This window comes from Simochromis diagramma, unplaced genomic scaffold (genome assembly GCF_900408965.1).
Source record: "Simochromis diagramma unplaced genomic scaffold, fSimDia1.1 OVJJ01000438.1, whole genome shotgun sequence".
Lineage (NCBI taxonomy): Eukaryota > Metazoa > Chordata > Actinopteri > Cichliformes > Cichlidae > Simochromis > Simochromis diagramma.
Window position 1 is genome coordinate 137756 of NW_024387263.1, and position 16874 is coordinate 154629.

The window sequence follows — 16874 nt, forward strand, 5'->3', positions numbered from 1 at the left end:
AAAGAATGAAAGAAAGAGAGGGAGAGAAAGAAAACCAAAGGGGAGAAGAGACGGTGAGAAGGGGGGGAAGAAAGAAAAAAAAAAAACACCTGGATCACCTGTATGGAGAAAAAAAACAGAAGAGAAAGCAAACAACAAAGAGCAACATAATAAAAAAAACGGCACCATCACAATAAACTAGCTAGCAGTAGATATCAGTAGATACTAAATAATAAACGATATTGTGCAGCACGCAAGATAGACAACGCACAATGTGCTTTGAGGCAGCAGCCAAGAAAGCTGTAGTCCGCGTCTGTGTACACCTGTGTGCATACCTGTGTGGATCAGCATGCTTGTATTCCAAAGGTTTCTCCATGTAACGATCTGCTAGGGAGTGTGGGGAGCCATAGCCCCGTCCACCAGGGTATGAAGCAGGTATGGAGGAGATCAAGACTCCAGATATCCAGAGGCCCCCAGAGTACAAGGACCCGAGGAGGACCACCAAAGGGGGGGGAACCGTGCCACCCTCCTGGGAAGAGCTGAGTAGAGCCCCAAAGGAGAGGTCACCCCGCAGCTACGGAGCAGAGGCCAGAGGGGGTTGCAGTGGCGTGCCCGCGGGCTCTGCCGGCAGCCAGCTGTGCCAGAGAGGACCGAGCTTCAGGCCCAGAGGCCAGAGGCCTGAGGGCATCCCACCCCCCTGGGATGTTTTATTCTAAACATAAACTACTGTTACAGCAACAGACATGTACTACATGTCCCACACAACAACTCAATGTCCACTATGTGAAGGAGCCAAACACATGCTTTCTCTCGTTAACTGAGATAAACTGCTGGCATATTTGTTTTACATCTATACTGTCCAGTCTCTCCTGGTGGACATGGCAACACGTTATTCATGGTTAGATACAATTTTAGACTGATGTGGGCCAAAGCCTCGCACATACTTGCCAACCTTGAGACATTCAAAAGGGCTGTTGGGGGTGGGGAGTATATATATATATATATATATATATATATATATATATATATATATATATATATATATATATAAAATAAGTTACATGTCACTGTTATTACTGTCCAGCTGGAAACAGGCTGGGGGTGTCCACATTCAGAGGCTGCATCTTCCTGAGGACCCGGTGTTGTGCCAAAAAGTGATTGTCTGCCAAAAACTGATTTCCGGTATTTACCAAAAACTGACTGCTTGTATTTAAACTGCTATAAATAACTTGTTGGTCTATAATATGTGAAACATATATCAAATGTATCCCTCATGAATGATATCAAGTCATCTTAAGTAACAAACAATATTCCTGTAACGAGGTAGAAGCTGCATTCAGTTTTTATCAGTGACTTTTATGTATCCTTTATTTATGCAGTTAAAAAAAAATATTGTTGACTTTAAAAATGTCTCTTTTAAGAGTAATCTGGCCTAGAGGACAGTTGAAATTGCAACAAATGCAAAAATAGTTCTGTAAACATATTTTAAGTGGACAAAAGGGAGCTGATTGATTATAATGTAAGTACAATAACACAGTTACAAAGATACTTGAGAAACAGGTGATTTTGTAATTTTATATATAACACCTTTGTAATACCTGTTCACCAAAGTCTATTTAGCAACATACGTAAAGATATTACACATAAAAAGCACACGGAAACATTGGAAATCATTTTTTGGCTCAGATATTTGAAGTTTACAGAGCTACATTCTCGCCTGAAAATATGTTAAAAGTTTATTTTGCGACCCAGAAAGAGTAATAAGAGTAATATTAAAACTAAGTAGCTGCAGTAGTAGTAGCCATTGTTGGAAACCATATGGTTTTTCAATTTTGTTGTCCGGGTGAAAATTGGGAGAATGGTGGCTCTGGGAGATTTTCGGGAGGGGCACTGAAATTTGGGATTCTCCCGGAAAAATCGGGAGGGTTGGCATGTATGGCCTAGCATAGCCTGTAATGTTATTGTGACGGACACATTTTATGAGTGAACTTGACTTTAAGTGACTTACAGGTTTCTTTGAAAAACACTTTGTTATATCCAGGTTCTTCCTTTGTGCTGCCGTCCTCCTCGCAGCGCAGGTTTGCCGCTGCTAAAACTAAACAGAGCTCCCTGAAAGGAACAGCCAATCACATTGGCCATATTTGTCACATGACGTAGGACTCCAGTAGAGAACGTAATTTAACTCTTTCTGCACCACTGGGTGAATGAGACGCTGACAGATCGGTTTTTTTTTTCTTCTTTCTATTGGTTTTGTTTTTCTTTACTCGAAAAGATCAAATTATTGGTGGGGACAATTCAATAATTGCTGGATATTGGTGGGGACATGTGCCTTCCGTCCATGCCAAATCTACGCCCTTGCTTCACACAGGTTCACTTTGATCAGCATTGAGTTTCCGTTCCTGGGCTGAGGGTTCAGAGGACTCCTGCAGATTGGAAAGCAAAACTGTGTTAAAAAGTCATAACTGAGCAGAAATGTAGTGCTGCGAATTTAAGTAGTGGCGTGCACGATGACACATGAGTGTGTTTGAATTATACTTGCCGATATGGCAACATAACTACAGCGGGCAGATTCACCCAATTTTATTATGATTACAGACAAAGTGCTAAACTGTCTTTATGAATAAATGTTTGCTGTTTAACCATCTTCATCAGCCTCTGCAGTGTGTTCCTCCTCTTTCCTCACAATAAGCTTTAGTTCATTTCAGTTCGTTTCATTAATATATTAAAAGAGAAAGTGAAAAAAGCAAGACTGTAAACATGACAGTCACACAAAAATACGAGAATGTTCATAAATATATTAAACTTACCTCTTTTTTTCTTGATGCAACACCAGACAAGAAACACAACTACAACAACAACAGCAAAACCAACAGCAACACCAGCTACAATCCATCCAGTCTTTGGTTCTGGAACAGAAGAGAAAACATTTGTGTAACTCAGACTGTGACTGCATGTTAGGAACAAACAGCAGGTTTAAACAGCGAGCTCAGTGATGTCAGCATGGATCCAACTTCCTGTTTCCTCCTGCTCGTCTCCACAGCTCACAGGCTGGCTCTGGTTCTGCTCTCAGCTGTAAAGATGATGTTGGAGTTTTGTCTTGTATGAAGGATGTTTGAATCTGTGCTGCTGCTCACAGACTCCTGTTTTCCTTTTACTGAGCCTCACATCTGACAACATGTGTGAGTCTGTCTGTAATCGAGGTTTCCTCGACCCTGAGCTTCTTAGATACACACATCATTAAAGTGAATCTCTTCAGACTGATGATTGCAGAAAACAAGGAATACAAATCTGTCTGTGTAATGACCGCCTGCTGCACTGCCAACAGATGACTCTCTGCACTGGGGGAGAGTGTTAGGATATAATTTTTTACGTATTTTTTTTATGTATGTTTTCTTTATGTATGTTTCTATGTTTTTTATGTATTTTATTCTTGTTTTTATTTTATATTTAATCGTCTGGCATCACCTACACAGAGCCTGTCTGACAAAGCAGGCTTAAAGATCTCAAAAAGCACCACGTCATGCCACAATCTAAAGAAACCACTGAGAAACGATGTCACTGACATCTATCAGTCTCTCGAAAGGTTACAAAACAATGTATAAAACTTTGGGGCTCCAGCAAACCACAGTGAGATCCATTATACACACATGGAGAAAACCTGGAACACTGGTGACCATCCACTTCCTAGGAGTGGGTGGCCGACCAAAACTACTCCAAGAGTGCACTGATGACTCATCCAGAAGGTCACAGAAGAACCCTGAACATCTAAAGAATCACAGGCCTTAATATTTCCTCCTTACAGGGAAACTCCTACAAATACATACGGTATAAGGTCACTCCTGTCCATATCCTAAACATCCTTAAGAAAGATGCACCTGTGAGTATAACATACAGAACAAATCCTGTTAGATCAGCTAAACCCTAAACACAACCAATAATATAAAAGCTTAAATGAAGTATAAAAAATAATCTAGTAAAAATAAAACAAAACAGCTCAACAAAGTAAAACTTGCAAAGGAAATGAACCAAATAAAGCAGAAACAAAATAATATAATTAAAATTATCTGTAGTGAAATGTGTGGTCAAACAACACTTTGGATCACACTGATGACTTTTTAAAAACAGTTTCTTAACAATCGCTACTTGTCTTTGGTCTAATGAAGCAATGAAGAAATGCTATTGCAAAAGCCACTAAAAAGATTTGTGGCTATCATATAGTATAAAATATTTTCATTTAAAATCTGTATACTGTTGTGTTCAGTGTAAAAAGTAAAGCATTGCTTTCCTTCTTTATCCCTGAAAGAAAATAATTCATTCTTAAATTACTTTAGTTGGTTTAAGAAGCACTGTGACATGATTACCAGTTAAAATTATAAACCTGAAGCTGCTGTCACACTGAAACAAATCCCATTCTAATGCGGAAACACAGGAGATTTTTTAAGGTTTACCACAAAGCTGACAGCAAATTTGTAAACCAGGTCTCTCACCTGGAGACCGCTGGGAACACTGTGAGAATCATGTTCTTTGATTTCTCCAGTGCCTTCAACACAATTCTGCCCATGGTTTTGAAGGACAGGCTATAGAGCTCAGGACCATCACCTCACTACATGGATTCTGGACTACCTCACCGACAGACCAAAGTATGTGAGAAAATATGAATGTCACATTATCAGTAGTTTTTTTTCTTGCCTTTTAACTAGTTTCATTGTTCTTGATATTTAAACACAATAAAAACCGAAGTAATATTTATATCACCACTCCTCAGAGGCTGACGAGCTCTACTACTGAAGTTGCTAGACCTGGGGTATTTAATTAAAATTGAAGAAATTCTAGGTAGAGAAAATTTTCTCAAACAAAACTCCAAAATATCATAAAGTTCCACATGCATTATAATTCACTGCAATCTATATTTGAAGTACCCTAACAGTTGTATCAGTGTTGACATACACTAAACAACTAGATAAATAAACAAAGTACAATCAAACAGTTTTTCAATAAAGTTTATTGTTAATTTCTTAACAAATTGGTGTTTCTCTGGTATTAAAATAATAATAAACATTCTTTTTTTTCCATTTAAAAAATATAAGGTTTGCATTCAAAAACAAAATAGTTTTGAAAAGTTGTTGGCAAATAACGTGCTTAATTTAAAATAATAATTAGATCTTCTACTTTTGGTCTTTTTCTTTAACTATATTTCACATGTAGCTCATCTCAGTTTTAACCTTTAACCTTCCATCTGTTTCCCAGACTTACTTTTTTGGTTTACACATGCTCTAAAACAGGATTGGATTTCCAAAGTGGCATCACACTGGTCTGTTTACATACATTGTAGATAAAAGCAGCACAGATTAAAATAACACTACTGTAAATACAAGAAAGCTTGAGCAAAGCAAAACAGAAATGGCCTCTTAAAAGAATCCAGGCCTTCACCCCTGTGAGAATTTCTGAAATGTGCTGGACAAGACTTTATGGAGTAGGCTTGACTTCTTGATGCATGCTCAATCATCCAGGTAAGTAAATCCCAAAAAGTTGATTCTGTTCATCTGAAAGTAGCGTTTTCAGTGAGGGAAACATTTCGTCACTAATTAGATGGACTGATTCACATATAGTGCTTTTCTACTCTCCTGGAGTACTCAAAGCACTCTATACAACACGTCACATTCAGCAATACACACCCATTCACACACAAGCACTGTTATCTATACTTTCAGTGCTTTCTAACTGTCATTTATACACATTCATATCAGAGATATGAATGTGTATAAATGAGAACAAGTTGGTTAGTATCTTGCCCAAGGATATTTGGCATGCAAACTAGGAGAGCCAGGGATTGAATCGCCAACCTTCCAATCAGCAGCTGATCTGCTCTACCGCCTGAGCTAAAGCCACTAATCCAAGAGACTTCTTTAGTCTCAGCTGACTGCAGGTTTCCTCAACTGTATAAATAGTAAATTCAGCCTCCAACATCAGCATGGGGGAGAGGAAGGCACTCACATCCCTTAGTAATGACAACAACATTATCATCCTTCCGGATCCAGATCCCTCAGGTCATCTGGATCCGGTCTTTTATCAGTTCCCAGAGTCAGAACCAGACACGGAGAAGCTGCATTCAGCTTTTATGCTCCTTATATCTGGAACAAACTCCCAGAAAGCCTCAGATCAGCTGAAACACTCAGTTTATTTAAATCCAGGTTGAAGACTCACCTGTTCTCAGCTGCATTTGAATAAAGCACCAAATCCACACTTTTAAGCTTAAATTTCAAAACTTACACTAACTACTGATCTTATCTACTGTTCTGATTTTATCTGTTTTGATTTTATATACTGTTTTGTTTGTTTGTCTGTTTGTTAAGTGGGTTTAGAGCTCTGGGTAGCTCCCCAGCTGGGTCTAGACTGGGTCTAGAGAGTATTTTAAATTCAGGGAATTTAAAATAGAAAGTAGCTCATCCACAGAAGGACTGGTAGCTCCCCTTACAATAAGGGTTCAGATCGCGCGAACAGGTGTGAAATGTGTGTGTTTAGTTAGTTTGTTTGTTTGCTTGTTTTAATCAATTTTAAATCATGCTTTTTATTTGTTTTTGTTTCTAATGTCTCTGTAAAGCACTTTGAATCACCTTGTTGTTGAATTGTGCTATACAAATAAATTTGCCTTGCCTTGCCTTCCGGCAGACAAGGGTAGGTGCACAGATTTGCTAAACCAGAAAGACTGTCATGAGAAAATTTTGTCATTGCTCAGTGACAAAATACTTATGAGCCCCTGAAACAAGACCCAGGAAGTGGCTACAGGAAGGATAGACTGTCTGAAGCAGTTAGAACAAGACAAGGCTATTGGCCGGACCTCATATCACAGGCTATACCCAGGGGAATCTACACCAAGTCTGTATGGTTTACTGAAAATACATAAACAGGGTGCACCTTTAAGACCGATTGTCTGCATGATCAACTCTGTCACCTATAACATCTCCAAGTTTGTGGCTTCAATCCTCAACCCGCTGGTGGGCAGCTCTGAACACCACATCCAGAACACCTTGGATTTTGTTGAGAAGGTGAGAGATGTCATCATGGAGGCAGATGACACCATGGTCTCGTACGACCTTACATCTCTCTTCACTTGCATCCCAGTCACGGAAGCGTTGGAGGTAGTCCATAAGAGATTACAGCATGACACCAACCTCAGCAACAGGACCACTCTCAGCATCCACCAAGTGTGTTCACTTTTGGAACTGTGTCTTCATTCCACCTACTTCACATAGAAGGGTCAGTTCCACAGGCAGAAACATGGGTGTGCCATGGGCTTCCCAGCTTCCCCCATCGTGGCCAGTTTGTACATGGAAGAAGTGAAAAAGAGGGTTTTGCTATCCTACCCTGGAACACCACCAAGCCATTGGTTCAGATATGTGGATGACGCCTGGGTGAAAATCAAATCTCAGGATGTACCACATTTCACGGATCACATTAACTCGGTGGACCGACACATCGAATTCACCAGGGAGGATATGAAAAGTGGCAGGTTAGCCTTCTTAGACTGTGAGATTTCCATCAGTAATGGGGGACATCTAAAAGCTGACGTGTACCGTAAACCTACACATACGGATCAGTATCTAAGGTTTGACTCTCATCATCCACTGGAGCACAAACTGGGCGTCATCAGGACGCTACAACACAGAGCGAACACCATCCCCACAGACACAGCACCAGGGAGGCAGAAGAACAGCACATCAAGAAGGTCCTGAGTAATTGAGGTTATCCCAGCTGGACTTTTGGCAAAGCTGGGAAGGCACCTAAAGAAAGCTCCAGACGATCCAGGAGAGAAGGACAACAGCTGCCTAAGAGAAAACCTGTAGTGATCCCGTATGTGTCAGGAGTATCAGAGCAGTTGAGACACATTTTTCCTAAACACCAGGTCTCTGTGGCTTTTAAACCCCAAAACACGCTGTGCAAAAATTAGTCCACCTGAAGAATCGGGTCCCCCGACACAAACAGAGTAACATAGTGTACGCTGTTTAGTGCCAGGAGGATTGCCAGGATTTATACATCGGGGGAACCAAACAACCTCTGGCGAAGAGGATGGCACAACACAGAAGAGCCACCTCGTCAGGCCAGGACTCTGCAGTCTATTCACACCTACAGGCCAGTGGACACTCTTTCAATGATGAGGATGTAACATCCTGGACAGGGAGGAACGCTGGTTTGAGGGCAGAGTCAAGGAGGCCGTTTACGTGAAAAGGGAAAGACCATCTCTGAATCGAGGAGGGGCCTAAGGGTACATCTATCACCATCTTACAATGCTGTGATTGCAGCCATTCCCCAACTCTCTGTGAATGGGACTCATGAGAATTTGCATATTAAGTATCAAGGAACTGACTTCACAGCCCATTGTTCCTTCAGTGGACTAGATTCAGTCATTGTCCAAATGTACTGTTTATAAGATTGGGGAAACCTGCATCAGCTGAGACTGAAGACGTCACCTGGATGAGTGACGAAACGTTTCTCCCACTGAAAAAACTACGTCCAGATGAACAGAATCAACTTTTGGGGAGTAGACTTGACTCTTCCATCATCAACACATGATTATGGCAAAAGATTAAGCAAACTCTGGATGGCTTTAAAAGCAGTGACATTGCATCAGCTCATCAAAATGCCATCATCGAAGCTAATGGTGCTCCTCTCTTCACTTTTGTTATTATATTTTCTAAATATAGAATATTAGAAGAATAATATATCACTTACCTTCATGCACACAGATCTCTGAAGAAATCCGATGCCAGATGTCCATCTGTGTGGTTACACAGCGATAGCAGTCAGGCTTATGGGAAGTACTTTGGATGATGACATAGAAGAGACCATTTTCTTTTTGGTCCTTTAGCGTCTTAGAAGGAAGAGTTTTGTTGTCACTGTCCCACCACTGAACTGTAGGTTCAAAATAAGCACCTGGAACTTCACATTGCAGCTGCCCTTTATTTTTAAGTATTGTGACATATGGCTTTGGAGAAGCACCTGTGAACACATCACAGACAACAAACATACAATGTTAGCAATCTAAGACTATGAAATTGTAATATTAAGGATCTTGACACGACTGTTGTGTGGGGCACTACATAAATAGAATAGAATTGAATACTCAAATGTTTCAAAGCATACAAGTGGATTACAATGTGTTTAAGAGCAAAGAAAAGAACAGTAAAAACTTAATAATAACTCCAGCATGATTTAAGATCACTGTACAGGTTTTACTACAAACAAGAGTTGTAATTTATGAGTCTGGAAAAAATCTTCCAGAGAAAGAAAAAAACTGCTGTTAGAGCAGCTAGTTTACATAACCACCAGCAAAAACAACATAAACAATACAAAAAACAAACAAACACTAAAATCTAAATAATGAACAAATATAGCTACAGCTATTGTAAAAACAAAATTTACCCTTTGTCAGTTGTGAGGTTATGCATATCAGGACATAATAAAAAATAATCTGGTCCACACAGGTTCTAAAATTATTAAAATAAAATAATCAGATTAACAATAACGTGACATGTTACATAGTGTCATTATTTATCATATTTATTTAACAGAAATTTAATTAAAATTCAGAATCTGTGTGTGGAAAGACAAGTAAACCCTTACTGCTTCTACAAGAACTTAGACGGTAGGTAGCAGCCAGTTGCTGATAATCAGTTGCATTTGATTAATTGATCATCGCTAAGTGTGAGGTCCTCTATAATACCAGAAGTTTTGGCTATTTGCAGCTCTGGAGTTGATGTGTGTTAACACGTGTCAAGGGGGAAAGACGGCAGTAATAATCTTAGAGGAGAAACTGTTGCTCACATCAATCTAGGAAGGGTTAAAGGGCATTACAAGCAGTTTGAAATCTATCATTTTTAAAATGGAAAACATTCAAGTGTTACAGGCCTTCGATGGGGTCTGTTTTTAAACTGTTTTTTTTTTTAACAGAAAAGCAGAGACAGGAGATACCAGTTGCGTTCGGTCTGCAGGCTCTTCCTCGTCTGATTTATTAAAAGAATTAAACAGTTACTTTTCTTTTCATTTAGACACACACATTTCCCTTTTAACAGCAAAAACACATTCAATCAGGTCCATAGGTAAAAACCCTTTTGGTTACCTCGCTTTCTCGCAAGAATAAACTTACAAAATAATCATTGTATATGAGTGTCCTTATTTACAATAAATCTGTAACCAATTCTACTGCTGTTCAGCATCAAAAACATTTCTGTGCAGCACCACTAACACTGCAATTAACCCGCTTATATACCATTATACATTCCTTATACTTTAACAGATTCAAACAACATATTACATTTGTAACCAATAAACAAAAATATTCTTCCATTGCTCACAAACAGTTCACAATCATCCACAAACAGCATACGTCAGATTATTTACATTTGACACATAAGAACTGGGTAGGTCCTAATCAACTGTAACTTCCAATAATGTCAGGATAAAAGAAGCGTCTTAAGAGCTGCGTTTGTCACAAAATAAAACAGGTAATAAGACCAGCTGCCTATTTAGACTAAGAGTGAAATGGCGGCTTCCATTACAAATGGCGGTATAGTTAGCTTTCTCTCAATCTGTGAAAACACACTCTCTCACAATATTCGTGAACTTTAAACTAAGACAGAAAAGGGTTTCTTGCCTTTGTATGTGCATTGCAGTGAGCAAACTTAAACTATTAACCTGTTTTGTTTTTTATTAACAGAAAAGCAGAGACAGGAGACATCAGTTGCGTTCGGTCTGCAGGCTCTTCCTCTCTCACTTGTGGCAAAGCCACGCAATTACATTCTCTATAACTCTAAATTACAAGTGCAATACCACCATAAAATCAGGTCTTTTACATCAAAAACTGTGACCATACACTTGTGGGCGTCACACAAGCCAGATGTCAATCTTTCCAGAGGTGGACATCCCAGAAAATTCATCCCAAGTTCATCCATGCATCCGCTTATCCTTTTTCAGGATCGCAGGGGGCGCTGGAGCCTATTCCAGCTGTCATAGGGCAAGACGGAGTACACCCTGGACAGGTCACTAGTCTGTCACAGGGCCAACACACAGGGACAGACAACCATTCGCACTCACATCGATGGGCAATTTGGATTAACCAATTAACCTACAAGATGGGAGGAGGAAGCCAGAGTACCCGGAGGGAACCCACACAAACATGGGGAGAACATGTAAACTCCACACAGAAAGACCCCGGCCTGATGGTGGAATTGAACTCAGGACCTTCTTGCTGTGCGGCAACAGTGCTAACCACCGTGCTGCCCATTCCAAGTTCATGCAAAGTATAATTAGAAAAAGACTGAACAAGTATGGCTTGTTCGTAAGAACTGCTAGAAGAAAGTCTGTTTTCTCATTGCACGGCAGCACGGCTTAGGTTTGCAAAGCTATATAAACCACAATACTTCTGCAACAATGTCCTGTGGACAGATGACACCAAAGTGGAGATGTTTGATAATAATTCACAGCACCACATTTGGGGAAAGCCAAAGACAGCATATCAGCTGTCCAATACTTGTTTTTCTTTGACAAAAAACTGATTTCACCTCCTAAAATTTTTATTTGCAAGCAGCATTTTCATTAGAGAAAGCTACACATGGAGTTTAAACAACAAAAAAGTAAGTCTTTTTAAAAAAATTATTATTATGTATTTGTCCTACAATCACCACTGTAGCTGGAAGAAAATAGAATTCATTTAAATGCGATTTGACATTCCGTGGTAAGATTTTCTATACTGTACATTTAAGACCTCTCAGTCAAGACTGAGCAGAAGAACATCACATCAAGAAGTCCCTGAGTAAATTTGGTTATCCCAGCTAGACATTTGTCAAAGCTGGGAAGGCGCCTAAAGAAAGCTCCAGCCGATCCAGGAGAGAAGTAGCCTACAGCTGCTGCCTAAGCGAAAACCTGTTGTGATCCCGTATGTGTCAGGAGTATCGGAACAGCTGAGACGCATTTTTTCTAAACACCGTGTCTCTGTGGCTTTCACACTCCAAAACACACTGCGCAAAAATTTGTCCCCCCGACACAAACAGAGTAACATAAAGAAATGCCAACAAACTTCAATGAACTGAACCAACATTCTAAAATTCCTGCAATGATGTGAGATTAAACTCATAGAGAAAATAAATTCAGGTTACAGTTGCCAAACGTGGTTTTTCACAAGCTGCTTCTGCTTTTTGTCTTGTGTGTTACTGTTGTTCATCTCAGTTTGTATTTACTTATCTTGAAGATCTGCTAAGGATCAGAGGCTTGTTTTTAATTATTTCCTAAACCACAGCACTTATAATTAACTGTCTACTTTTTAACATGACTGTCTATATCGGATACGTTCACATATACAGAGAGAGGAATGTAAACGAATGAGAGGAGAATGTAAATCGGTGACATCGTCACAAACAAGACTCACCTGTGACATTTCGGACCTTTAACCTTTTAAAACGCAGAGGTTGTATGCGACCCAAGTTTACATGTAAAAATTAATAATTAAAAATACTGTATATTTTCATGTTGACCGGAAACATCGACACTGGCATATTAAACGTCATTTAAAAGGTCAGCTGTTCATTTTTCAACAGATTCGTGAATCTCGAAAAATAATTTACGACGCTTAAAGTTGTAAGGTCTTAATTTACGACAATAAGCAGTTGAGTAACTTTACTGATAGCCTACCGCGGCCCTTTTAAGATCTCTGCATTTGTCCAAAACAGACTTTTAAAGTCATACGGGAGCTCCTTTTAAAGAACAACACTCCACCGATTAACTTCAAATCATGTAAAATGAACCGGGACTAAAAATGACCTGGGGAAAAATAAATTTATTCTCTTTTTAGGTTTTATACGGTCTAGCGCAAACTTTTAAACAGTGAAGTTAAAGACAATTTAAAAATACTGACAAAGAATTGAACCAACCCTGTTGGTATCTCTGACATCTGTAAACACCCACGAACTAAATTAACTAATCTGCACTTTCTCCGACTGAAAGTGACGCACTCACGGGACCGTTAATTCATTCAGCCAATCAGAGAAGAGCGGTCTTTAAGGTCGTCACATTGGTGCTGATTGACAGCTACTGTCATCCAATAGAAAGTCACCGTAATGAAATCACTCTTAGTTTGATGTCGGGAAAATCACCTGTCTGACCATATATGGAAGTTATTTTAGTTGGTCTCGCTGTTAAAATGGAACAAAAATATAATAGAAAACTATTTTTATCCGTCGAAAAAGACCTAAATAAATGAAAATTAATGTTTAAATCTTCATTTTAATTATTAAGAGCATAATTTTGCAGTTGATTTTAGCATTAAGGAATATTTGAAAACCCAATTAATTCTTCTTTTTGTTAACTTTGGAGGGTTTTGTATGGTGTTTTGAAGTAATTAGGTATCAGTTCTCTGCTTTGCACTTTGAATTAATATCTGAAATATCTTTTAGCCACTTCAATATATAGGCATGGAATTTGGCTCATTTACAGTAGACAAATTAAAGAAGATATCCTGTAAATTTCAGCCTCCTAGCCCTTATAATGACTGATTAACTGTATTTAATATATTAAGTAAAAGCTTAAAATGAACAAGGCTTCAGCCATTTCCTGTATAACCCTCAAACAAATCATCTGTGTTAGAGCTAAAGGTTAAACTGACAGATGACATTAAATATCAAAGATTTTACTTCACAGTGATGAAACAGGCAGGTATCAGCTATTTATGGTTTAGAAATTACTAAAACGATTATTCTGGTAGTTCCAGACATGCAGAAGTGCACATGACTGTGAGAGGCTCTAACAAGTTAATACGGGCTCTGAAAGGAAAAAGAAACACACATGTTAGAGGTGACTGTGTTATCATCAATTTGGCAGTCAAATTAAACTGAAGAAAAGAAATCCAGAGGTGTTATCCTGCTATATTCGATTTTTCTCCTAAAAAAAGAACTAAAAAAAAGAAGGTACAATCACACATTTCACATATCCTGATACATTTAAACAAGAGGCAAGTTTTGATTGTGGATGTGTTATAATCACGCAGTCAGAAAACAATTTGAACAGCTGTGTCTATCATATATAATTAAAAATGAACATTTATTTATTAAGTGTTTATAGCTGCATTCACACAGAATTATTTTGTTTACTGAAAACAATGGAAACTTCAGATCCTTGGTAAGTGGACAGGTGCAGGACCAGCATGCACATGGGAAGGTCTCAGGTTTGTTCACCAAATATTGCAAATATTACTACAGGTGTGCTGTAGGGATGAGGCCCTGCCAGATGTGCATGCTGTTTCATCTGTAAATAATCAGCTGAGTTGTAACAGCACTCACCAACAACAAGCTCAATGCGGAAGATTTTTCTTTCTGGCTGCAGGTCTGGAAAAATACAGGTATATAGTCCACTGTCCTCCAGCCGAGTTTTATTTATTCTTATTGAGGCGTTGCCATTCTTTAGTTCTTTTGAAAAATGTGAGACTCGACCTTTAAACTGCTCATCTTGACCGTGGAGGCCATTATTGTAATAGCTGCCGTTATCATACAGGAACACCTCCTTTTGAAGAAGTGTTCCTTTCTTCTTCCAGTCAAACTTCATTGACTCAATGTTCACGCTGGAGACGAAGAAACAGGGTAAAATGACATCATCATCTTCCTGCACAGTTATGTTGGTATCAGGTGATCCTGAAAAACAGTACATGAATTAAACCATGTGTTCACACACAGAGTGATGAGGATCGAAAGAAAGTCAAATATCAGTCACGGACATTCGAGCAGAAGGAAGGTGGCTCAAAGCAGAGTTGTAGAAACTTTGCCATGCTACATTTCAGAAGCTAAAAAAAAGGTAATTCTTGGTTTGTATCCATTATGAACATAACAAAAGCATTAAGTTTAATTTAAGAAAAAATCTTTCAGGAAAAAAATCACAAAAATACCATTTGCAATTGCAAAGCTTTTTTGTTTTTGTTTTGTTTGTTTTTTACCGCAAAAATCACATTTGTTCAGTTTAGTTCCCCTTCATATTTTCCTGTTGTCATCAGTTCCACCTACAGCCCCACAGAGCGAGAGTAACTGGTTTAAATGGAGGCTGAAGGAGCTGAAGCGCTTGTTTCAGACAGAGTGAACCCAGAGGCTGCACCAAGACCCAGCCTGAGATAACAAACAAAACAGGAAGCAGCGCACTGACGCCACACATACACCTTATAACATATTCAAAGGAAATAATGAGTATCTCGAAAAACTGATCACCAACAGAGACAAAAGTTTCGTTTCATTGTTGAAGATGCTGCACATTAATCTGTCGTCTTATTATTTTACTCTAAAACGCGGCTACGTTAAAAGCTGATGTCACGGGTGTAGACTCCGCAGTCATCCACCCACTAAAGCAGCAGCCTGAGCAGCGTTAAAGCTCCATCCGCTCCTGTGAAACGTGACTGCGCCTGCACACATGATCAGTCTAAATCAGTGAGTTTCTTACCGGATTCAGCACCAAACGTCAGTCCGGACAAAGTCAGGAAACAGAAGCTCAGAATCAGAAGTGGTGGAAGCTCCATGTCTGCAGAAACCCTCTGAGGATCAAACGTTACAGCATCTCTTAAAAAAAGGAGCTCGGAGCCACTCCTCCCAGCGCAATGACGCGCTCCAAAACACTTAGAGTTTCTATTCTCCTAAAGTAGTAAAGCATAATTACACTTCCGGTGCAACATTAGACTGAACTTGTTTAATAACAGGTACACAGAAACGCTGACAGGTGAGAGATTAATGAGCAGACATGACAGATTATTGTAAAAATGTTTGGCAAAAGCTGAGGTAAATGGAAGGGACCCCTCTTACCCCCAGACTTTAAAGTCAAAGAGTTATTTTTTTTGTTTGTTTCTTTTTGACACTAGCATCTTTAAAAGACTAAAAAAGCGATGTCACAGTCTCTCTTCGCATTCCCTCACAGCCTCATCTGACCTGCAGTAATGAGGAAAAGCCTTTATGAAAATCGCTTCTATAAAAGTCAAGCAGAGGAACGATACTACAACCCAGGCTATGAAGTCATTAAACAAAAGAAAAAAAGATTTCACCTCCACTCTCACTTTCACTTTAAACGACAGACTTCCTGTCAGGAAATTAGATTTCACAACAAGCTGGCCGTCATCCAGAAGGCCAGACTTCCAAGAACTGACAGCCTTTGGAATAATGACCGTATATCAGGAGCTGTACTGATCTATGCACTCACAGCATATTATCGTCATGATGCAGCATCTCTGCTATCAAGGAAACTGCAGGCATTCATGAGAACTGATAAAACTGACAGGAAGAAGCAAGATTTCGTAGTTCTTTTTCTTTTTGCACCACTAATCATTTTCACTTTTCTTGTGAACAACATGAACAAAAATGTGGAACAAGATAATTATTCTACCTTTATATTCATCTGTATTCATCACATGATTCTCTTTTTTTCCTGTCCTGTTATTAATGCACCATTAATGCATGGTTAAAACTTTGGCCTGATTAAAATGAAAAACAAAAGGTTGTAGGCAATGAACTTGTATAATGGCAATATTCTTACAATGGCTTTGTATACCAATGCTTCATCCTTCGATTATTGAGTGAAGTAAATCCAGCAAGGGCATACAAAGTGCAATGATGAGTCTTGAAGTGTGAGCCTGGTAATACCTTAGGGCAGCATAGTAAATGGGGTCTACTTTAACTACGGTAGTGGGAAAGGCAAATCAATAGACAGCATGACCATAATTGACTTTCGGACCTCTACAGAATGAATTAGTTTAACTAATGAATATTTGGAAACATACAACCAAGAATACAGCACTTACTTGTTGTTCCTAGAGTATTTAAAAGTAGAATGGGAGGCAGAGCCTTCAGTTTTCAGGCCCCTCTTCTGTGGAACCAGCTTCC

At 39.1% G+C, this 16874-nt stretch overlaps 1 protein-coding gene across 2 annotated transcripts in view; it reads right to left on the reverse strand.

The window, feature by feature from the left end:
• The window catches only part of LOC120715371 (butyrophilin-like protein 2), a 42811-nt gene extending 27183 nt beyond the window's left edge, over nucleotides 1-15628 (reverse strand). The window contains exons 1-7 of one of the 2 annotated variants that reach the window (XM_040002332.1): nucleotides 15448-15628; nucleotides 14307-14654; nucleotides 13783-13790; nucleotides 12401-12422; nucleotides 8710-8976; nucleotides 2787-2885; nucleotides 2236-2402 (exon numbers count right to left, since the gene is read on the reverse strand). In XM_040002332.1, the coding sequence (XP_039858266.1) occupies nucleotides 2392-2402; nucleotides 2787-2885; nucleotides 8710-8976; nucleotides 12401-12422; nucleotides 13783-13790; nucleotides 14307-14654; nucleotides 15448-15523 (831 nt within the window). In that variant the 5' untranslated portion in view covers nucleotides 15524-15628 and the 3' untranslated portion in view covers nucleotides 2236-2391. Of the gene's footprint in view, nucleotides 1-2235; nucleotides 2403-2786; nucleotides 2886-8709; nucleotides 8977-12400; nucleotides 12423-13782; nucleotides 13791-14306; nucleotides 14655-15447 lie in introns of those variants that run through there. The other variant, XM_040002331.1, reaches the window with a different exon arrangement.
• Between the last annotated feature and the right edge of the window lie 1246 nt (nucleotides 15629-16874).